The 25,499-nt window shown below is 38.4% G+C and overlaps 1 protein-coding gene across 2 annotated transcripts in view; it reads right to left on the reverse strand.

Annotated features, from left to right (window-relative positions):
* The window catches only part of SLC4A10 (solute carrier family 4 member 10), a 343,935-nt gene that overhangs the window by 212,621 nt on the left and 105,815 nt on the right, over positions 1-25,499 (reverse strand). For both annotated transcript variants that reach the window (XM_069574340.1, XM_069574339.1), the window contains exon 2: positions 5,418-5,499. In XM_069574340.1, the coding sequence (XP_069430441.1) occupies positions 5,418-5,499 (82 nt within the window). The remainder of the gene's footprint in view (positions 1-5,417; positions 5,500-25,499) is intronic.

Raw genomic sequence — 25,499 nt, forward strand, 5'->3', positions numbered from 1 at the left:
GTTGTTTTACAGAATTTCAGTTTTGAGGATGAAAAAGTTCTGGAGATGGCTTATACAACATTGTGAATAGGTTTAACAACACTGAACTGTACACTTAGAACTGGTTATGATGATAAATTTTATGTTAGGCTTTTTTACCACAAAGAACTTCTATTTCATTTCAAGTAAGTATCTGTTGGTATATTTTATCTATGTTACTAAAGAAGCTCTTAGAAAGTGTCACTCCCGTCTTTTCCTTTTAGTTACACAAAAGGAGAAACTACCATACTCCCTCCATTATCCTCAGTAATGCCACCTTTCCGTCTGGGGCTCTCGTCTTACCCATGTTATGATATATTATGCTGCCAGTTGATTTTTTTTCTGAACCACGATTTTTTCTGAACCATTGCTCCTGCATTATTTTCTGATGCAGGGTAATCAACTTGGGAATCACTAACAGATTTGTTTATTCTTCGCATGCATCACAACAGAATCCTCTACAGCATCCTCAAATGCTGGAATATTTATCTACTCACTATGATCTGGGAGCAAAACAAATACTTATAAAACCAACATAAATAAGGTTTTCTTCATTTTTTAAAATTCTGTAATATAATATTAAGTTTGCATTCTGCGGTGTTATTTTCAATCACCAGTGACTTGGTCACAATTATTCACTTCTGGGATTAAAATTCGCACTATAGACATCAGCAAATGAAACAAATATGATTTAATCCAATTGTGTTTTTTCAATCAGAAATCTCTTTTAAAGCATTGTGCACTATTATGTGCATTTCCTAATCATTCCCAGTAAAAGGAAATGTATGTAATATATGTTAACACAATAACTAAAATGACCTTAGTAAATCTTATTTTAGCATTATGTATTTTCCATTCAAAGGGACCCTTTACCATTTTACTTTAGCTATTAATAAATTTCCTTCTCCAGGGAATCCTTCCCAACCCAGGGATCGAACCCCGGTCTCCTGCATTGCAGGCAGATGCTTTACCTTCTGAGCTACCAGGGAAGGCCCATTTATAAATTACTAACTGTTAACTTCCATTTATCTGTGTGTGGATTATCAACCATAATCTTTAAACCCAAGATGATTTTTCCCTGGAATGGAGTATATTCTTACACTAAATTCTTGTTTTGTTAGGTTTTCTTGTGTGAGTTTACTGACTATAAGCATAGTTTAAGTCACGGTACAACTTAAGCAGGACAGTAAATACACTGCTGAGAAAAAAGCAATAGCATTTCAAATCTAAAGAAAAATTACCTTTATATTACTCATTACTGGGTTAGATTTTTCAAGTTTCTGCTCATTTCAACTTATATAATAAATATGGATAGCATGCAAATTACTGAGTCCACCCAGTAAGTATAAACTTTCTAGACCTCGAGGGCTTTCTGTGAATCAAGCAAAATGTCAGGCATAGAGTAGGTATAGTTTGAAAGTTGTCTCTAGATAGTATATTACCTCTCTTCTTATTTAATTGTTGTAGCTAAAGTTAAGACCCAAGAATAATGAATTTAATTGTAATTTAAGTGGCTGCATTACAATTCTTAAGGGGAATAAACACTTTAGACTGCAGTGGATTATTAAGAGCTATCTCCAATTCATTTTACTTCAGATGATTTGGGTATCACTTTTTAACAAAGAGATGAAAACTTTCATATACCTTGTATCCCACTAGTAATAATCATTGTCTGTTTCACCCCCTTCATTGTTTGGTAGGTTTAATGGCTCAGCCTAAAACTATACACTTTAGTACAAGGTCAAAGCTAAAATATAGGTCTCTTGAGTTTCCGTCTAGCCCTCTGTTGGCTAAACACCCTGCTGCTTGATAAACGGAAGGCTGAGGAATTTTGAGTGCTATTAATTCCAAGATTTTGGAAGTACAGCTGTATTTGAAAGTCTGTAGAAATTGCACTGTAGTAACCTATTTTCTTCCCTAATTTTCTAACTGAATGTTCTTAATATAAAAAAAATCAACTAACGGTGTGTACACATAAATTGTGGTATTATTGCCTATGCCAAAGCCTTTGACTGTGTGGATCACAATAAACTGTGGAAAATTCTGAAAGAGATGGGAATACTAGACCACCTGACCTGCCTCTTGAGAAATCTGTATGCAGGTCAGGAAGCAACAGTTAGAACTGAACATGGAACAACAGACTGGTTCCAAATAAGAAAAGGAGTACGTCAAGGCTGTATATTGTCACCCTGCTTATTTAACTTCTATGCAGAGTACATCATGAGAAACGCTGGGCTGGAAGAAACACAAGCTGGAATCTAGATTGCCGGGAGAAATATCAATAACCTTAGATATGCAGATGACACCACCCTTATGGCAGAAAGTGAAGAAGAACTAAAAAGCCTCTTGATGAAAGTGAAAGAGGAGAGTGAAAAAGTTGGCTTAAAGCTCAACATTCAGAAAACGAAGATCATGGCATCTGGTCCCATCACTTCGTGGGAAATAGATGGGGAATCAGTAGAAACAGTGTCAGACTTAATTTTTCTGGGCTCCAAAATCACTGCAGATGGTGATTGCAGCCATGAAATTAAAAGACTCTTACTCCTTGGAAGAAAAGTTACGACCAACCTAGATAGCATATTCAAAAGCAGAGACATTACTTTGCCGACTAAGGTCTGCCTAGTCAAGGCTATGGTTTTTCCTGTGGTCATGTATGGATGTGAGAGTTGGACTGTGAAGAAGGCTGAGCGCCGAAGAATTGATGCGTTTGAACTGTGGTGTTGGAGAAGACTCTTGAGAGTCTCTTGTACTGCAAGGAGATCCAACCAGTCCATTCTGAATGAGATCAACCCTGGGATTTCTTTGGAAGGAATGATGCTAAAGGTGAATTCCAGTACTTTGGACACCTCATGCGAAGAGTTGACTCATTGGAAAAGACTCTGATGCTGGGAGAGATTGGAGGCAGGAGGAGAAGGGGACGACCCAGGATGAGATGGCTGGATGGCATCAAGGACTCGATGGGCGTGAGTCTGGGTGAACTCCGGGAGATGGTGATGGACAGGGAGGCCTGGCATGCTGCGATTCATGGGGTCACAAAGAGTCGGACACAACTGAGTGACTGAACTGAACTGAACTGAATAACTGCCAAAGAATGCTCAAACAATCACACAATTGCACTCATCTCACACACTAGCAAAGTACTGCTCAAAATTCTCCAAGCCAGGCTTCAAAGTACATAAACTGTGAACTTACAGATATTCAAGCTGGATTTAGAAAAGGCAGAGGAACCAGAGATCAAATTGCCAACATCTACTGGATCATGGACAAACCAAGAGAGTTCCAGAAAAACATCTATTTCTGCTTTATTGACTATGCCAAAGCCTTTGACTGGGTGGATCACAATAAACTGTGGAAAATTCTGAAACAGATGGGAATACCAGAGCACCTGACCTGCCTCTTGAGAAACCTACATGCAGGTCAGGAAGCAACAGTTAGAACTGAACATGGAACAACAGACTGGTTCCAAATAGGAAAAGGAGTACGTCAAGGCTGTATATTGTCACCCTGCTTATTTAACTTCTATGCAGAGTACATCATGAGAAACACTGGGCTGGAAGAAGCACAAGCTAATCAAGATTGCCGGGAGAAATATCAATAACCTCAGATATGCAGATGACACCACCCTTATGGTAGAAAGTGAAGAAGAACTAAAAAGCCTCTTGATGAAAATGAAAGAGGAGAGTGAAAAAGTTGGCTTAAAGCTCAACATTCAGAAAATGAAGATCATGGCATCTGGTCCCATCACTTCATGGGAAATAGATGCGAAACAGTGGAAACGGTGACAGACTATTTGGGGGGGGGGGCTCCAAAATCACTGCAGATGGTGATTGCAGCCATGAAATTAAAAGATGTTTGCTCCTCGGAAGGAAAGTTATGACCAACCTAGATAGCATACTGAAAAGCAGAGATGTTACTTTACCAACAAAGGTCCGTCTAGTCAATGCTATGGTTTTTCCAGTAGTCATGTATGGATGTGAGAATTGGACTATAAAGAAAGCTGAGCACAGAAGAATTGATGCTTTTGAACTGTAGTGTTGGAAAAGACTCTCGAAAGTCCCTTGGATAGCAAGGAGATTCAACCAGTCCATCCTAAAGGAAATCAACCCTGAATATTCACTGGAAGGACTGATGCTGAATCTGAAACTCCAGTCCTTTGGCCACCTGATGCTAAGAGCTTACTCATTGGAGAAAACCCTGATGCTGGGAAAAATTGAAGGCAGGAGGAGAAGAGGACGACAGAGGATGAGATGGCTGGACGGCATCACCAACTCAATGGATATGAGTTTGAGTAAGCTCTTGGAGTTGGTGATGGACAGGGAAGCCTGGAGTGCTGCAGTTCATGGGGTCGCAAAGAGTCAGACATGAACTGAAAGAGTGACTGAACTGAACTGAAAAATTGCCAACACTTATGTAACTCTTGCACCAGGTACTATTCTAAGTATTTTTCCCTTTTTTCTCACAAGAACTTTAGGAAACACATTCTATTGTTATCTTTATTTTAACAACAGAGAAAAAAACTGAGAAAGTGAAAGTGAAGTCTCTCAGTCAGGTCCGACTCTTTGCCAGTCTCCTCCCTCCACTGAATTTTCTAGGCTAGGGTCCTGGAGTGGGTTGCCCTTTCCTTCTCCAGGGGCTCTTCCTGATTCAGAGATTGAACTTGGGTTTCCTGCATTGCAGGTAGATGCTTTACCATCTGAGCCACTAGAGAAGCCACAGAGAAGCTAACTAATTAACTAGCTAAAGGTTCTGTAGCATATAAGGAACAGAGCTGATATTTAAACCCAGGATATTGTGGTTCAGAATCTCCCTGTTGAATTATCTGATCACACAAATGACACCTTGAGCTCTCTCTCACAGATATCGCAATAAAACTAGACCACCAATTGTCCTTAACTCTCAGTGACAGTCTACTCTGACAACACAGTGAGATGCTTCTCCTGTCCTCCTCTGTCATGCAGCCCCACCCAAGATGCTGCTGCCGCTGCTGCTAAGTCGCTTCAGTTGTGTCCGACTCTGTGCAAGCCCATAGATGGCAGCCCACCAGGCTCCCCCATCCCTGGGATTCTCCAGGCAAGAACACTGGAGTGGCTAGTCTGTCATAATTTTTTTCTTTTCATTTCCCAATTAATTTTAACTCCTTGAAGCAAGGGTTACTGAAAGACTGGCACACAATATAGTATAGGAATACAGGAGAGGTTCAATAAAGGTCTGTTGAATGAATTAATGCTCTCATTGTTTGCAGGACTGCCTATTGGCTCTCCAGACTACACCAAAACCATCATATCCATGTTCCACCACCACCGCTACTCTGAGTTCAACTTTTGCCGTTCTCCACATTACGAAAACTTCACATTTCTTTGAAATACCAACAAGTATCCCCTTCCCCCCAAAAGTCTTACCTTCTAAATCTTCTTTCTCAAAGTGTGTTTTGAGAATAGAACGAGTTCCACCTCTATCCACAACTGCTTCTTCATCATTTCTCTGGAAGAGAGAGAAGGAAGACTAAATGATAGCACTATATATTCTCTTAATTTCAGAAAATAAATTTCAATGTGACCTGGTAATTTAGAGGTCTAATTCATTAACATAAACCTACTTGCACGTGACTATTCTGTTTGATTATCAAGTGTTAGTTTACAAAAGAAAAGACTAATTTGACCACACATTCAGAGAAGGAATGTCGCTGGATTTTCCATGAAACTGAGGGCAGTCAAACCTTCTAGTTGGCATAATTTGTTAGTGAGATGAAAAATAGAAAATAGTTACCCTGTCAATTTAGTAACATGCATTTTTATCTCTGATAAAGAATTCTTGTTAACAAGATGACATTTTGAACTGTACAAAAGAAATATGAAAATCATTAATATTAACACCACTAATGCTATGGCAGGGACAAATAATTCCATTGCCATTATAAACATGGCTGAGGAGAACTAACCTCTTGAAAGCAATTAGTAGTAATTACTACATAAAGTACAACTCTAGTGACTTTACTTCAGTATAATGCATTTTATTCAAACTAAACTAAATTACAATCATATGCATTAAACCTTCATTCAGTTTCTCTAAATTTTCTTACCTATTTAGAAGAATTGGACATAGGTTCTGTATTTTGAACACTGTACACATACTCAAACCAGCAGACTCAGTGATTAGGTATTCAGTAAAATAATGGGGGAGGTGTGAGTATATTCCAGTTTGACCATGTAGGATGGACAAAATACAAAATACTGAATGAGGAGAAATACAGATTATTTACAACTTGTATCTGGTGGGGAACATCTATGTAAAAACTGCCTTAAAAGTAAACACTGGGCACAAAAGGAGAAATGAAAGGTAGAATAAATTCGAATGAATGTTTCAAGATCTATGTCTAAGCTTATTCAAGTTTATAACTATTAGAAAAGTAAAATATTTTTGTTTCTTCTTTGAAAGTCTTTTAATTCCTGATCATAATCTTAATAAAGATTTGTCCTCCACGTTCAGCAAATCAGTACTTTCAGTTGTAGGATTATAGACATGGGAAAAGTGAAAGTGTTAGTCAGTCAGTCATGGCTGACTCTGCAACCCCTTGGACTATAGCCCACCAGGCTCCTCTGTCCATAGGATTCTCCAGGCAAGAATACTGGTGGGTTGCCATTCCCTTCTCCAGGGGATCTTCCTGAACCAGGAACTGAACCCAGGTCTCCTGCATTGCACACAGATTCTTTACCATCTGAACCACCAGGGAAACCCAGATTATAGACATATTTCAATCCAAAAAGATCAGCTCTCATATGCTTCAAATGCAGCAAAATATGTAGCAGAAGGACATGCTTTATACCCTGTTGTCTTTCTGACAACTTGTGCTGACACAAGGCAGGGTAAAGTCTTTGAAATTAGAATTAAAGAAACTTACAATATAATGAGAGAAAGAATTAAAATGAAGATAGATTTCAGAACCCATTGCTCTTCTGTTTGGCAAGGTTTAAGAAAATCTGTTGGTTTAAGCAATAATAGCAATAGCCAAAGTCGAGACATATCATTTTCTTGAACCAAATAAATGCAAGCTTCAGCCTATTTTGAATCTGCTCTTGATACATTTACAAATAAAATTTATCCTCTGTGCAAGACATTTTCAAATACATGTCACATTGGAATACAACTCTGCCCTCTGGGGTATTGTTAGGAAGAACGCCAAAAGCTAAGTCATGCATACTTGTTCAAAGGTCAGAAAGAGCACTGTTCCACTATAACTCAAAATGGCAGGCTCTGAAAACAACTGCAAAATGGAAAGCTTTATATAGAATATATGAAGATCTTTTTCCCCATACATAAACATTTGATTTTGATTTCAAAGACCTGAAGCAATTTTCAACTTATACAGAATGCTTTTTCCCATTATTTATATAAAGCATGTATACTCTCTGTATACAAAAGTTAATTTTCTTGAATAGCTAATGTTAAGATATTGAGATAAAATAAAATTCTGCATCAGAAGTAGAAGCAGAATCTAAACAGGAAATAGCTGATTGATTAAATACTATGCAGGTTACTAACAGAAGTGACCTAATTTTAATTTTTCTTTAAAAGAGAAAGAACTAGAAGCTAGAATATGAATATAACTCAATGTAAGTGACTCATTTTGTAGTTTCACATTATCCTCTTTAAATACTCCCTAGTTGTTCCATATTTGCAACCCAAAATTCTGAAGATATAGATTAATGCTAATATATATACTGAAATTCCTCAACTTTGGCTATAGCTCAAAAGATTGCTTTGATATTATTCAAGACTTTTAGCATAATAGTTCCCTTCCTCCATATGACCAGGAGCAGGCAAACATGAGGTGTGATACAGGGAAATGCAGAGCACCATATGGCACTGGGTCCAGTCTACGTGGTAATCAAACAGAGCAATAAGCAAAATTTTTACTTCATCTTGAACTGTCATTATCTTTAGAATTGGTGAAAATCAGATATATATTAGTGTGCCCTAATTTCCGTATGTATGAATATTTACTCATCTAGGAGCAAATTTTAGCACTATGTTAGAGAGACAACACATAAATATATTACACTGCCTTTCAATACAATTCACCTTTGCTATACTGTTGGGTAAACAGTTTTAAGATGGTTGAGTCCAGCAAATAGAGTTTTAATTGGGTGGGGGAACATGGTCCATAGCGAAAAATACATATCCCAACATAGTCACATATTCATATACATGTAATCAAGAGTTTCACAAACTAGCATTTATTCTTACTACAAACAATGTACTCTGATATTTTCTGTTCAAGGGTATACTACTTCATTCAGAAGTCCTAGTCACTACCCATTACATTTATGTAAGGACTGAAAAATGGCTTGTGACCTGCAATTTGAAAACCATTGGTATAGACTATGACCCTGGGACAGACTAACTCATTCACACAGAAATTTCTTCCAAAATTGTTTATAAATATCATCAGCTTTAAGAGTATGCAAAAAACACCTTTTTCTGATTTACCATGGCTCTTGAGCACAATCATCAGTGAAATAAACCTTTCTGGTTTTACAAGCCAAAATCTAACAGCAATCTTCTGGGCAGGAAAATTGAAACTTTTTCATGTCCTTCTGATAATTCTCATCTCACTTGAAAATGGATTAATAGAGGAGAAAGCAGTTCATTTTCAGTTCAGAACTTTTTCTTCCTTATAACTATTTACCATATTTTTTAAAAAGTAACCACTTTTTCTGCCTTTTAAAAGAATATCACACATTTGGATATTATGGTGACCTATGTATTCTCCACTAATCCTTACAGATCCACTTTCCACTCTTACCATGCTCTGTTTCCTTACAGACTGCATTACTAGGATCCCTTGACTTTTAGCTTCCTATAATGACAGAGCACTATAGAGTGGGATCAGAGAAACATAGCCCCTGTTGGACTGTAGTTTGGCAACGACTGTGATCCTTTGTCAAAGAAAAAAGCTCTTGTCATGTGACTTATACAGCTATAGATCTCACTGGTTTGCATTAACTACTTCTTGCTCCTTTACGCCTAGGAGTAGTAACAGTTTCAGATGTTACACATTTCTAGAATTTGATTAACGATTACCCTTTATCCAGCCTACACTTTTTTAAAAAAATTTATTGGAGTATAGTTGGTTTACAATGCTGTATTAGTTTTGGGCATATAGCAAAGTGAATCAGTTATACATATATGCAGTCTCTTTAGATTCTTTTCCTATATCAGTTCAGTTCAGTCATTCATCCATCTCTGACTCTTTGTCACCCCATGAACCGCAGCAGGCCAGGCCTCCCTGTCCATCACCACCTCCCGGAGTCCACACAAACCCATGTCCATTTAGTCGGTGATGCCATCCAACAATCTCATCCTCTATCGTCCCCTTCTCCTCCTGCCCTCAATCTTTCCCAGCATCAGGGTCTTTTCCAATGAATCAGCTCTTCGAATCAGGTGGCCAAAGGATTGGAGTTTCAGCTTCAACATCAGTCCTTCCAATGAACACCCAGGACTGGTCTACCTTAGGATTGACTGGTTGGATCTCCTTGCAGTCCAAGAGACTCTCAAGAATCTTCTCCAACACTACACTCAGCTTTCTTTATAGTCCAACTCTCACATCCATACCTGACCACTGGAAAAACTATAGGTCTGACTAGATGGACCTTTGTTGACAAAATAATGTCTCTGCTTTTTAATATGCTATCTAGGTTGGTCATAATTTTCCTTCCAAGGAGTAAGCATCTTTTAATTTCAGGCTGCAATCATCATCTGCAGTGATTTTGGAGCCCAGAAAAATAAAGTCTGACACTGTTTCCACTGTTTCCACTGTTTCCCCATCTATTTCCCATGAAGTGATGGGACCAGATCTTTGTTTTCTGAATGTTGAGCTTTAAGCCAACTTTTTCACTCTCCTCTTTCACTTTCATCAAGAGGCTCTTTAGTTCTTCCTCACTTTCTGCCATAAAGGTAGTGGCACCTGCATATCTGAGGTTATTGATATTTCTCCCAGCAATCTTGATTCCAGCTTGTGCTTCATCCAGCCCACCATTTCTCATGATGTACTCTGCATATAAGATAAATATGCACGGTGACAATATACAGCCTTGACGTACTCCTTTTCCTATTTGGAACCAGTCTGTTGTTCCATGTTCAGTTCTAACTGTTGCTTCCTGACCTGCATACAGATTTCTCAAGAGGCAGGTCAGGCGCTGTGGTATTCCCATCTGTTTCAGAATTTTCCACAGTTTATTGTGATCCACACAGTCAAAGGCTTTGGCATAGTCAATAAAGCAGAAATAGATGATTTTCTGGAGCTCTCTTGCTTTTTTGATGATCCAATGGATATTGGTAATTTGATCTCTGGTTCCTCTGCCTATTCTAAAACCAGCTTGAATATCTGGAAGTCCACGATTCACGTACTGCTGAAGCCTGGCTTGGAGAATTTTAAGCATCACTTTACTAGTGTGTGAGATGAGTGCAATTGTGTGGTAGTTCGAGCATTCTTTGGCATTGCCTGTTTTGGGGAATGGAATGAAAACTGACCTTTTTCAGTCCTGTGGCCACTGCTGAGTTTTCTAAATTTGCTGGCATACTGAGTGCAGCACTTTCACAGCATCATCTTTCAGGGTTTGAAATAGCTCAACTGGAATTCCATCACCTCCACTAGCTTTGTTCATAGTGATGCTTCCTAAGGCCCACTTGACTTCACATTCCAGGATGTCTGGCTCTAGGTGAGTGATCACACCACTGTGGTTATCTGGGTCATGAAGATCTTTTTTGTACAGTTCTTCTGGGTATTCTTGCCACCTCTTCTTAATATCTTCTGCTTCTGTTAGGTCCATACCATTTCTGTCCTTTATTGAACCCATCTTTGCATAAAATGTTCCCTTGGTAACTCTAATTCTTTTGAAGAGATCTCTAGTCTTTCCCATTCTGTTGTTTTCCTCTATTTCTTTGCATTGAGCATTGAGGAAGGCTTTCTTATCTCTTCTTGCTGTTCTTTGGAACTCTGCATTCAGATGCTTATATCTTTCCTTTTCTCCTTTGCTTTTCACTTCTCTTCTTTTCACAGCTATTTGTAAGGCCTCCTCAGACAGCCATTTTACTTTTTTGGATTTCTTTTTCTTGGGGATGGTCTTGATCCCCGTCTCCTGTACAATGTCATGAACCTCCGTTCATAGTTCATCAGTCACTCTATCTATCAGATCTAGTCCCTAAATCTATTTCTCACTTCCACTGTATAATCAGAAGGGATTTGATTTAGGTCATACCTGAATGGTCTGGTGGTTTTCTCCACTTTCTTCAATTTCAGTCTGAATTTGGCAACAAGCAGTTCATGATCTGAGCCACAGTCGGATCCCAGTCTTGTTTTTGCTGACTGTATAGAGCTTCTCCATCTTTGGCTGCAAAGAATATAATCAATCTGATTTCGGTGTCGACCATCTGGTGATGTCCATGTGTAGAGTCTCCTCTTGTGTTGTTGGAAGAGGGTGTTTGCCAAGACCAGTGCTTTTCCCATATAGGTCATTACAGAGAACTGAGTAGAGTTCCCTGTGCTATACAGTAGGTCTTTAATAATTATCTATTTTATATATAGTAGTATATGTATTTCATCCAAATCAGTCCTTTCATTAATTTTTTTTCTCACACTTTTTGAGTAACAGTCTCTCTTGCTATGACTGATTCACATTTCACATTTGTTTTAATGATTAAATACTATGACATGAAGTTTTGTAGAGATGAACATATAATCAAAATGGCTACCTACCTAGAGAACTTTGACTATAAAATATCTGTCAGAAACACTGTCTAATGTTCAACTAGGTATATTTGTTTATTTTTGCTTTTATTTCTCTTGTCTTTGGAGACAGATCCAAAAAAATAAAAAATATTGCTACCATTTATGTTATAGAGTGTTCTGCCTATGTTCTCTTCTAGGAGTTTTATGGTTTCAAATCCTAGATTTAGGTCTTATCTATTTTGTTTGTTTTTCTATATGCTGTGTGGGAATGTTCTAATCTCATTCTTTTACATGAACCTGTCCAGGGTTCCCAGCATTTCTTATTGAAGAGATTGTCTTTTCTCCAATTGTTTTTTGCCTCCTTTGTCATAGTCTATTAATAATTGATCACAGTCAATGGCTTTATTTCTGAGCTTTCTATTCTGTTCCATTGATCTGCGTGTTTGTTTTTGTGTCAGTACCATGCTGTTTTTATTTCTGAAGTTTTGTGGCATAGCCTGAAGTCAAGATGCACATTTCCAGTTTTATTCTTTTTTCTCAAGTTTGCTTTACCAGCATTATTTACACTAGCCAAGATATGGAAGCAACTCAAGTGTCCATCAACAGATGAATGGATAAAGATCATGGGGTATGTATATACAATGAAATATTATTCAGCCATTAAAAAAATGAAATTCTGCCAGTTGTAACACCACGCACGGACCTAGAGTATACTATACTTAGTGAAATAAATCAGAGAAGTACAAATACTACGTTTTACTTATATGTGGAATCTGGAAAATAAAGCAAATGAATGTGTAGAACAAAACAGAAACAGACTCACACACACAGAAAACGAAGTAGTGGTTACCATTGGGAGAAGGAAGGAGGAGAGGCAAGATAGGGGTATGGAATTAATAAGATGCAAACTACTGTGTGGATCACAATAACTGGAAAATTCTTAAAGAGATGGGACTATCAGACTATCTGACCCACCTCTTGAGAAACCTGTATGCAGGTCAGGAAGCAACAGTTAGAACTGAACATGGAACAACAGACTGGTTCCAAATAGGAAAAGGAGTACGTCAAGGCTGTATATTGTCACCCCATTTATTTAAATTATATGCAGAGTACACCATGAGAAACACTGGGCTGGAGGAAGCACAAGCTTGAATCAAGATTGCTGGGAGAAATATCAATAACCTCAGATATGTAGATAATACCACCTTTATGGTAGAAAGTGAAGAAGAACTAAAGAGCCTCTTGATGAAAGTGAAAGAGGAGAGTGAAAAAGTTGGCTTAAAGCTCAACATTCAAAAAACTAAGATCATGGAATCCAGCCCCATCACTTCATGGCAAATAGATGGGGAAACAGTGGAAACAGTGTCAGACTTTATTTTTCTGGGCTCCAAAATCACTGCAGATAGTGATTGCAGCCATGAAATTAAAAGATGCTTACTCCTTGGAAGGAAAGTTATGACCAACCTAGACAGCATATTAAAAAGCAGAAACATTACTTTGCCAACAAAGGTCTGTCTAGCCAAGGCTATGGTTTTTCCAGTGGTCATGTACGGATGCGACAGTTGGACTATGAAGAAAGCTGAGTGTAGAAGAATTGATGCTTTTGAACTGTGGTGTTGGTGAAGACTCTTGAGAGTCCCTTGGACTGCAAGGAGATCCAACCAGCCCATCCTAAAGGAGATCAGTCCTGGGTCTTCATTGGGAGGACTGATGTTGAAGCTGAAACTCCAATCCTTTGGCCATCTGATGCAAAGAGCTGACTCATTGGAAAAGACCCTGATGCTGGGAAAGATTGAGGGCAGGAGGAGAAGGGGATGACAAGGGATGAGCTGGTTGGATGGCATCACTGACTCGATAGACATGGGTTTTGGTGGACTCCGGGAGTTGGTGATGGATAGCAAGGCCTGGCCTGCTGCGGTTCATGGGGTCACAAAGAGTAGGACATGACTGAGCGACTGAACTGCACTGAACTATGTATAAAATCAATAAGCAACAAAGATATATTATACAGCACAGGACAATGTAGCCACTATTTTGTAATAACTTTAAAAGAAGTATAATCTGTAACAATATTGAATCACTATTCTGTACACCTGAAACTAATATGACATTGTAAAGCAACTATATTTGAATAAAAAACACATATCACCTAAATAAATAATCACATCTGTATTTTTACAAATATACAATCTTTTTGTATACAAACAATCTATAACAACAGCATACAATTCAAAAAATGTTATGATTAACAAAAATACTTTTAAACAATTAACCTAATCTAATGAAGATTAGAGGGAAAAATAGTAGGGAGGAGACTGAATCATCAAAGAACTGTCAGTAGCATAAATAACTCAGGGATGCTTAATTTATTAAATAAATCAAAAATAAGTGATAGAATGAACTTCTGGATGTGCAAAAGGGAATAAAAAGAGTAACTAATCAAATATAAGTATTAAACACTTGCAAAGAAGTAATATGTGTACATATTTCTAGCCATGAGGCTCTACACAGAAATTATCTTTTAATTCAGTTTACAGGGTTTCTTTCAACCTATGGATTAATATCTTGGTTAATATTAATGAAACATTTTCCAGTATTGATTTAAGAATTAGAATGGCAACCCGCTCCAGTGTTCTTGCCTGGAGAATCCCAGGGATTGGTGGAGCCTGATGAGCTGCCATCTATGGTGTCACACAGAGTCGGACACGACTGAAGCGACTTAGCAGCAGCAGCAGTAGCAGGAACATACAGACACATGTACTTTATAAACATGACCTGAGAGCTCATTTCACTTTACAAATGTTAAAACATGTTTTCTATAACTTTAACGTGTCACATACTATATTATTATCATACTTTGCTTTAATAATGGGTTGCTACTGTTTCAATGAAAACCTGCAGAATTTTAATTTCCTGCTTTTCTTATCCATCTCATTACTTTTTATTTTAAATTGTGAAAATATAAAAAGTGAAAATTAACACTGAATTCAATGTTACTATTCACCATATGTGTCCATATTTACTCTGGAGAGATCCTTTTTTTTTTTTTTTCATTTTTCCATGTGAGCTAAAGCATTATACAAATTGAAAAAGGTTAATTGTTTAACCTCTAATTATATTATGCTGTATTACACAGTGCAATATACGAGAAAGCATTAGCTCAGAGATTAACATTTCATAAGAGTTCAATAAATACTAGCTGAACTGAAATCTAAGCATATACCAGGCTTGAGTTTCACTTAGTATATTATATTTCAATAAAATAAATGAAACCATATATTTTTACTAGCATATTATTTTGAAATTAGGTATTTAAATCTTGTATCTACTTTAAAATATAGACTATACCATTTCATGGTAATATAAATTCAATCCATCTAATTTATACACTGTACCACCTGAATTATATGAAATATATTTATTTATTCTAAAGTAGCACGAGAAATCTTTCTCCTCTTGGTGTTTTTTAATAAAAAGGCAATAAGTCCACTTCTAAAGTGTCTAATTGGGGAGGTGGCAATTAGGTTTCATTTGCTTATGCAAAGTAAATGTGTTATTTCATCTTTACACATACAAGAAAAAATAGAACTGAGACTAAGTATTGGAGAGTAAAACCCTCTGTCATAGGAATAGGGATAAGAAGGCATAAACTAATCATCATGTAGAAATTTAAGATTTTTCTCTCTTTCACTTGGAAAACTTCACCCATGCAAATTTTAAAGACCTATTAGAGACTGTAGAGTTATGACAGGGAAATGAAGTAGTCCAGAGTCAGGCTCGAAATACTGAAAGGTTAAAATGTTGAGAAGCTTAGTGATGAAAATCTTGTAATGCTAAGCTATCTCTGGCTCAGGATTACCTTCATCACAACCTATAATACTGTATTTATTACCATCACTGTGATTCAAAGAATACTATCTCTCCTGTTAGGCCTCCTAGGGGGCCTTACGTCTAATGGTTTAAGGATAAAAAGTGTATGAGACATTAAGAACAATTTCAATTAGTCAAAAATATTCTAATGGGCAATCATTCTTTATAATTGTTCTGTTTGCCCATGTGATCCTCCAGATTTGTTTGCTTGTTTTGAATTCTCAACTCCTGCCTTGTCACTGAGTCCTCTTACATCCTCATTTCTCCAGATTAACCCAACTTAGTACCCAAAAAAACGATGCTAACTGCTGCTAAATTTCCTGCTGCTGCTTCATGCTGTCTTTACTCTCTTCACATTCAGTTCAGTTCAGTTTAGTCGCTCAGTCGTGTCCACCTCTTTGCGACTCCACGAATCGCAGCACGCCAGGCCTCCCCATCCCTCACCAACTCCCGGAGTTCACTCAGATTCACGTCCATCAGTCGAGTCGGTGATGCCATCCAGCCATCTCATCCTCTATCGTCGCCTTCTCCTCCTGCCCTCAATCCCTCCCAGCATCAGAGTCCTTTCCAATGAGTCAACTCTTCGCATGAGGTGGCCAAAGTACTGGAGTTTCAGCTTTAGCATCATTCCTTCCAAAGAAATCCCAGGGCTGATCTCCTTCAGAATGGACTGGTTGGATCTCGTTGCAGTCCAAGGGACTCTCAAGAGTCTTCTCCAACACCACAGCTCAAAAGCATCAATTCGTCAGCACTCAGCTTTCTTCACAGTCCAACTCTCACATCCATACATGACCACAGGAAAAACCATAGCCTTGACTAGACAGACCGTAGTCGGCAAAGTAATATCTCTGCTTTTAGTATGCTATCTAGGTTGGTCATAACTTTTCTTCCAAGGAATAAGCATCTTTTAACCTCATGGCTGCAGTCACCATCTGCAGTGATTTTGGAGCCCAGAAAAATAAAGTCTGACACTGTTTCCACTGTTTCCCCATCTATTTCCCATGAAGTGATGGGACCAGATGCCATGATCTTCGTTTTCTGAATGTTGAGCTTTAAGCCAACTTTTTCACTCTCCTCTTTCATTTTCATCAAGAGGCTTTTTAGTTCCTCTTCACTTTCTGCCATAAGGGTGGTGTCATCTGCATATCTGAGGTTATTGATATGTCTCCCAGCAATCTTGATTCCAGCTTGTGTTTCTTCTAGTCCAGCGTTTCTCATGATGTACTCTGCATAGAAGTTAAATAAGCAGGGTGACAATATACAGCCTTGACACACTCCTTTTCCTATTTGGAACCAGTCTGTTGTTCCATGTCCAGTTCTAACTGCTGCTTCCTGACCTGCATATAGGTTTCTCAAGAGGCAGGTCAAGTGGTCTGGTATTCCTATCTCTTTCAGAATTTTCCAGAGTTTATTACTTGCATATAAAATGCCTTACAAGCCTCCATCTGTCTTGTAGGTCTTTTATATATATACACACACACACACATATATATAATATTCTTGAAATTTAAAATTCCATGAATGGGTAAAAACAGTGGGCTGGAGAGACAAATAAGAAATTGGGGAAAATATCTGAAAAAATTATACAGAATGTATCACAGAAAAACATTGTGAAAAATAAGTAGATATTTTTTAAATGAGGGATAATATGATAAAGTCTAACATACACTTGAGTTCTAGAAAATGAGAATAGAGAAAATGAAGTACTGTTTGTAAACTGAAAGTGAAGTCGCTCGGTCGTGTCCGACTCTTTGCAACCCTGTGGACTGTAGCCCACCAGGCTCCTCCATCCATGGGATTCTCCAGGCAAGAATACTGGAGCGGGTTGCCATTTCCTCCTCCAACTGTTTGAAAATAGGTCAAAATCTTCCAAAATTGATAGAAGACATGAATCCTCAGATTCAGGAATCACAATGAATTACAAACAGAATAATTAAAAGACAATTCATACACACACATATCACGTGGAACTGCAGAATGACACATTTGTAAAGTAGCAAGGAAAAAAAAAAAGATTACCTACAAAGGAATAACAAACTAATAAAAATAGAAGCCAGAAGACAGTAAAATAATATATTCAGAATACTGAGAAAAAAATCATTACTCTAGAAGTAAATATTTAGTTAAGCTACCATTCAAGAAACATACTTTAGACAAATAGAAATTAAGAGAATTTATCACTAAGGCACCCTTTCTAAAGGAACTTAAGTAAATACATCAGGAGGAAATAAAACTACCCCAGAAAGAATGTCTGAGATGCAAGAAAGAACCCTGAGCCAAGAAAATGAAGGATATAAAGAAAAAAAATTAAAATAAGATAAACATTACTTTCAGGAATGTTAGGACATACATATATATCTTTTGAGTTAGTGCTTTCGTTTTCTTTGGATAAATACCCAGATGTGGAATTGCTGGGACATTTGGTAGTTCTAATTTCGAAGAGTCTCCATAGTGGTTTCCCCAATTTACATTTCCACCAACAGTACATAGGGATTCCCTTTCTCCACATCCTCTCCAACACTTGCCATTTGTTGGCTTTTTGATAACAGCCATTTTAACAGGTATGAAGTGATATCTTATGTGGTTTTCATTTGCATTTCCCTGATAATTAGTGAGAAACTTTTTATGTACCTGTTGGGTGTCCACACATTTTCTGTGGGAAAAAAAAAATGTCTATTCCAGTGCTCTGCCCACTTTTTAATCCAATCCTTTTTGCTACTGAGTTGTGTGAGTTCTCTACATATTTATCCCTTATCAGATATATGATTTGCATTCAGTAGGTTGCCTGATTTTTTGTTGATAGCTTCCTTTACAGCTTTTTAATTTGATGTAGTTCTACTTGTTTACTTTTTCTTTAGTTACCTTTGTTTTTCATATCAAATTTTAAAAAAATGGTCTCTATCTTTTATGTTAGAAGTTCTCCTCAGAGGTCTTGCTTTCTTTGCTTTCATGCTCATACGTACAAGGATGAAATAAAAAAGTGAATTGGAAGCCCTGTGTATTTGGATAGGACTCGTCAGCTTTGAGCATATTGTAAAGTGATTTGCTTTGGTTGTTTCTTGGGGGAACCTGATGTCAATATGTCTGGGACATCCGTCCTGAGCTTGTTGAGTCCACTTGTATCTTTTATTATCGTGCCTGGCAGATGAAGGCCTGGCTGTCAACTTTCTAGGAGCAAAATGGAGGAGAGTTGGGATCACAGTATTCTTACTGAAGTTGTTTTTTAATATGTGTTTTACGAATTGATCTGTTCCTGGGCTTTTCAGTCCAAAGAGATTCTATTTTACCCCCTCCATAGAATAAAACTTCAGTCGACTGATGGAGTGGCACTGGAATATTTGCCGGTTGATTGAAGTGAAGGAGGAAGATGATCCAGAAATATAACTGAATTTCAATGCACTACACTAGCAGCTTGATTCTCTTTCAGAGGTGTCTGGTCCTGTTCAGGATATTTCAATATATATTGGGCTGTTTCTCAGCTTTTGCCACTGCCAGTTAACAATTCTGTTTTCTCTGTTAGCCACATCATTTGGCATTTTCCTCCTGTTTTTTGACTGACAAAATATGCCACTGTTTTCTTTTTCCTCTCCCATTCTCCACACCTTAATATAGTTTTAGCCTAGAAAAAAGGTTAAAAATACCATTACTTCTTTTCTTCATGGGATTTTGGGAGAAAGGAAAACTAGCTGTGGGTATTTTACTTTGTAGTTTTACAAAAAGTCTCCTGATTTTCCTTTATCTTTGCTATCCTTTCAGAAAATATCTACCAGGGTAATATTCTCTTCTTAAAATTATTCTATTATTAATGTTTATTATGCTACTATTATAGTTCATTGTAACTATTATCAAATTTTCTAATCTCTAATTCACAGCACAAAAACCCCTCAATAAATTTATACTCACTATTCTTAAACTTACATCACATAATCCACCTATTAAGTTAATATTTACTAATAATTTAACATATGCCAGTTATCATACAAGCAGTGGGAATCAGTTCAGCTCAGTTCAGTTCAGTCACTCAGTCATGTCCACCAATTTGAGACCCCCATGGATTACTGTACGACAGACCTCCCTGTTCATTACCAACTCGCCCAGTTTAATCAAACTCATGCCCATTGAGTTAATACTTCCGCACTCACCTTTCTTTATAGTCCAACTCTCACATCCATACATGACTACTGGAAAAACCATAGTCTTGACTAAACAGACATTTGCTGGCTTTTTAATATGCTGCTAGGTTGTTCATAAATTTTCTTCCAAGGAGCAAGCATCTTTTAATTTTATGGCTTCAGTCACCATTTGCAGTGATTTTGGAGCCCCCCCAAAATAGAGTCTGTCACTGTTTCCCCATCTATTTGCCACAAAGTGATGGGGCCAGATGCCATGATCGTAGTTTTCTGACTGCTGAGTTTTAAGCCAACTTTTTCACTCTCTTTTTTCATCTTCATCAAGAGGCTGTTTAGTTCTTCGCTTTCTGCCATAAGGGTGGTGTCATCTGCGTATCTGAGGTTATTGATGTTTATTCCTTCAATCTTGATTCCAACTTGTGCTCATCCAGCCCAGCATTTCTCATGATGTACTCTGCATATAAGCAGGGTGACAATATATAGCCTTGATGTACTCCTTTCCCGATTTGGAACCAGTCCATTGTTCCATCTCCATCTAACTGCTGCTTCTTGACCTGCATACAGATTTCACAGGATGCAGGTCAGGTGGTCTGGTATTCCCATCTCTTGAAGAATTTTCCAGTTTGTTATGATCCACACAGTCAAAGGCTTTCGCATAGTCAATAGAGCAGAAGTAGATGTTTTTCTGGAACTCTCTTGCTTTTTCCATGATCCAGCGGATGTTGGCGATTTGATCTCTGGTTCCTCTACCTTTTCTAAATCCAGCTTGAACATCTGGAAGTTCATGGTTCACATACTGTTGAAGCCTGGTTTGGAGAATTTTGAGGATTATTTTGCTAGCGTGTAAGATGAGCACATTTGTGTGGTAGTCTGAGCATTCTTTGGCATTGCCTTTCTTTGGGATTGGAATGAAAACTGACCTTTTTCAGTCCTGGGGCCACTGCTGAGTTTTCCAAATTTGCTAGCATATTGATTGAAGCACTTTCACAGCATCATCTTTTAGGATTTGAAATAGCTCAACTGGAATTCCATCACCTCCACTAGCTTTGTTCATAGTGATGCTTCCTAAGGCCCACTTGACTTCACATTCCAGGATCTGTGGCTCTAGGTGAGTAATCACACCACCATGATTATCTGGGTAGTGAAGATCTTTTTTGTATAGTTCTTCTGTGTATTCTTGCCACCTCTTCTTAATATTTTCTGCTTCTGTTAGGTCCGTATAATTTCTGTTCTTTATTGAGCCCATCTTTGCATGAAAAATATTCTCTTGGTATCTCTAATTTTTTTGAAGAGATCTCTAGTCTTTGAAGCCCCAGCAAGATGGTAGGAGAGGTGAAATGACATTTAGAATCAAACCCCATACCCCCAAGAGATGCTCAGAGGGCTCAAACATACCTTGTATACACCAGGACCCAGAGACCCCACAGAGACTGAGACAGAACAGTGTTTGAGTGTTTCCTGAGGAGGTATGGGTCAGCAGTGGACTGCTGCAGGGGCAGCAGCTCTGGGTGCAATAAATCTGGGTATGGTATAAGCCCTCTTGAAGGAGGTTGCCATTAATCCCACTATAGAGCTGTGGGCTTCCCTGGTAGCTCAGATGGTAAAGCATCTCCCTACAATGCAGGAGACCTGGGTTCGATCCCTGGGTCAGGAATATCCCCTGGAGAAGGAAATGGCAACCCAGTTCAGTGTTCTTGCCTGGAGAATTCCATGGACCGAGGAGCCTGGTAGGCTACAGTCCATGGGGTTGCAAAGAGTTGGACATGACTGAGCGACTTCACTCACTCACTCACTCACTCACTCAGAGCTGTGAGAACTTACACAGGACTGGGGAAACAAACTCGTGGGAAGCACAAACAAAACGTTGTGTGCACCAGTACCCACGAGAAAGGAGCTGTGACCCCACAAGAGACTGACCCAGACTAGCCCATGAGGGTTCGGGAGTCTCTGGTGGAGGCAAGGGTCAGGGCTGGCCTGCTGCAGGGCTGGGGGCACTGAGTGTAGCAGTGCATGCATGGGACCTTTTGAAGGAGGCACCATTATCTTCATTACCTCCACCACACAGCCCCGCCCATCAACAGAAAATTGGATTAAAGATTTACTGAATATGGCCCAGTAAATTTAGAAAACTAAGATCATGGCATCTGGTCCCATCACTTCATGGGAAATAGATGGGGAAACAGCAGAAACAGTGTCAGACTTTATTTTGGGGGATTCCAAAATCACTGAAAATGGTGACTGCAGCCATGAAATTAAAAGATGCTTACACTTTGAAGAAAAGTTATGACCAACCTAGATAGCATATTCAAAAGCAGAGACATCACTTTGTCAACAGAGGTCTGTATAATCAGGGCTATGGTTTTTCCAGTAGTCATGTATGGATGTGAGGGTTGGACTATAAAGAAAGCTGAGCACCAAAGAATTGATGCTTTTGAACTGTGGTGTTGGAGAAGACTCTTGAGAGTCCCTTGGACTGCAAAGAAATCCAACCAGTCCATCCTAAAGGAAATCAGTCCTGAATATTCATTGGAAGGACTGATGTTGAAGCTGTAACTCCAATACTTTGGCCACCTGATGGGAAGGACTGACATTTGAAAAAACCCTGATGCTGGGAAAGATTGAAGGCAGGAAGAGAAGGGGACAACAGAGGATGAGATGGTTGGATGGCATCACCGACTCAATGGACATTAGTTTGAGTAAACTGCGGGAGTTGGTGATGGATAGGGAGGCCTGGGGTACTGTAGTACATGGGGTCACAAAGAATCGAACGTGACTGAACTGAACTAAACTGAACTGAGCATGGCCCCGCCCATCAGAACAAGATCCAGTTTCCCCCTCAGTCGGTCTCTCCCATAAGGAAGCTTCCATAAGCCTCTTATCCTTCTCCATCCAAGGGCAGACAGACTGAAAACCACAATCATAGAAAACTAACAAATCTGATCACAGCCTTGTCTAACTCAATGAAACTATGATCCATTGCATGTAGGGCCACCCAAGATTGACAGGTCATGATGGAGAGTTCTAATAAAACATGGTCCACTGGAGAAGGGAATGGCAAACCACTTCAGTATTCTTGCCTTGAGAACCCCATGAACAGTATGAAAAGACAAAAAGATAGGACACTGAAAAATGAACTCACCAGGTCGGTAGGTGCCCAATATGCTACTGGAGATCAGTGGAGAAATAACTCCAGAAAGAAGAGATGGAGCCAAAGCGAAAACACCACCCATTTGTGGATGTGACTGGTGACAGAAGCAAGGTTCGATGCTGTAAAGAGCAATATTACATAGGAACCTGGAATGTTAGGTCCAGGAATCAAGGTAAATTGGAAGTGGTCAAACAGGAGATGGCAAGAGTGAAAATCAACATTTTAGGAATTAGCGAACTAAAATTGACTTAAATGGGTGAATTTAACGCAGATGACCATTATGCCTACTACTGTGGTCAAGAATCCCTTAGAAGAAATGGAGTAGCCATCATAGTCAACAAAAGAGTCCAAAATGCAGTACATGCATGCAACCTCAAAAATGAGAGAATGATCTCTGTTCATTTCCAAAGCAAGCCATTCAATATAACAGTAATCCAAATCTATGCCCTGACCAGTAATGCTGAAGAAGCTGAAGTTGAACAGTTCTATGAAGACCTATAACACTATCTAGAACTAACACCAAAAAAGATGTCCTTTTCATTAGAGGGGACTGGAATGCAAAAGTAGGAAGTCAAGAAACACCAGGAGTAACAGGCAAATTTGGTCTTGGAGTACAGAATGAAGCAGGGCAAAGGCTAATAGAGTTTTGCCAAGAGAACACACTGGTCATAGCAAACACCCTCTTCCAACAACACAAGAGAAGGCTCTACACATGGACATCACCAGATGGTCAATACCAAAGTCAGACTGATTATATTATTTGCAGCCAAAGATGGAGAAGCTTTATACAGTCAGCAAAAACAAGACTGGGAGCTGATTGTGGCTCAGATCATGAACTCCTCATTGCCAAATTCAGACTTAAATTGAAGAAAGTAGGGAAAACCACCAGACCATTCAGGTATGACCTAAATCAAATCCCTTATGATTATACGAGGGAAGTGACAAATAGATTCAAGGGATTAGATCTGATAGAGTGCCTCAAGAACTATGGATGGAGGTTCATGACATTGTATAGGAGGCAGTATCAAGACCATCCCCAAGAAAAAGAAATACAAAAAGGAGAAATGGCTGTCTGAGGAGGCCTTACAAATAACTGAGAAAAGAAGAGAAGCGAAACACAAAGGAGAAAAGGAAAGATATACCCATTTGAATGCACAGTTCCAAAGAACATCAAGGAGAGATAAGAAAGCCTTCCTCAGTGATCAGTGCAGAGATAGGAAATAGAAAATGGGAAAGAGTTACACACCTCAGTGAATATAAATTCCTAATGGTGTCCAAAGTGACCTAGACTATATGTTTACACAAACATTTCATACTAATTACCCATTTGGATATTCAACAAAAATTTATTAAGTAATTATGGTGTGCCAGGAACAACATTAGTGCTGGTGTGAAAAAGTAAAACACATCTGGCTTTTGAAACAGCTCACAGTCAAGACAGGAAAATCAACGGCTTCAATACAGCATGTATTGGGCTTCATTTAAGGTAAATAGCTAAAGAATCCATAAGAACCCATGTGAAAAACATCTAATTCACTCTGAAGAGATGAAGGAATGTTTCAAAAGGAGGCAGTGCTTAATATAAATAAATCTTGAGACATAAGAAATAGTTAACCAGGTAAAAACAAGTGCAATGAGGGACTAAAGACATTATAGGCAAAGAGAACAGCATTTTAAAATGTTTGAGAGAGCCTGTCTCTAACTTGTAGAATTTAGAGTGAGTTTAACTAAAAATGGCTAAGTTTAAATGTCACTTCCTCATTCCTCGAAAAATTAAAAATAGAACTACCATATGATCTAGCAGTACCACTTCTGGGTATGTATTCGAAGGTAATGAAATAACTGTCTCAAAGAGGTATCTGCACTTCCGTGTTCACTGCCACACTATTGACAATATCCAAAATATGGGAACAATCTAAGTGTATATCAATAAATGAATGAATGGAGTAAATGCAACAGAATATCATTTAGCCATGAGAAAGAAGGCAAGCTTGCCATTTGCAGTGAAATGGATAAAGCTTGAGGGCACTATGCAAAGTGAAATAAGTCACAGAAGGGAAGATAAGTATTGCATGTTCTCACTTATCTGAACTCCAAAAATTATGAAAGTAATGGGGAGCCTTAGAATGAATTTAAGTAGGGAAATATCTGTTTCTGGTTTCCATCTTAGAAAGAATACTCTGGCAGCTGATTGGTGAGTAGGCTGCCTTGGAGATGAGCAATGGGAAGAAAAAGAAGTATCAATTAAGAAATGACTACAACAGTCCAGGTGAGAAATGAATGTGAATTTACACTGAGGTCAAGACAATGGAGAATGGAAAGAAAAGGTAAATTTTAGACTCCTTAGGAGAAACACTCTACATTACTTGGTGAGTAATTGGACGTATGGTCGGGATTAAAAAGTTGAGAATTATTATTAGGTCATTATGCTAGGAAAAACAAAGAGGTCTTGAAGATTAAATAGTAAGTTTTGCTTAGGATATACCAAGTTTGAGATATTGATAAGATAAATGAGCAGAGATGCTATGTCTGGAACACTAGACAGAGGTTAAGGTGCAAATTTAAGGTACAGAATTGCAATTCATCACCATGTAAAGCAGCAGTT

The sequence above is a fragment of the Ovis canadensis genome, chromosome 2 (genome assembly GCF_042477335.2).
Source record: "Ovis canadensis isolate MfBH-ARS-UI-01 breed Bighorn chromosome 2, ARS-UI_OviCan_v2, whole genome shotgun sequence".
NCBI lineage: Eukaryota > Metazoa > Chordata > Mammalia > Artiodactyla > Bovidae > Ovis > Ovis canadensis.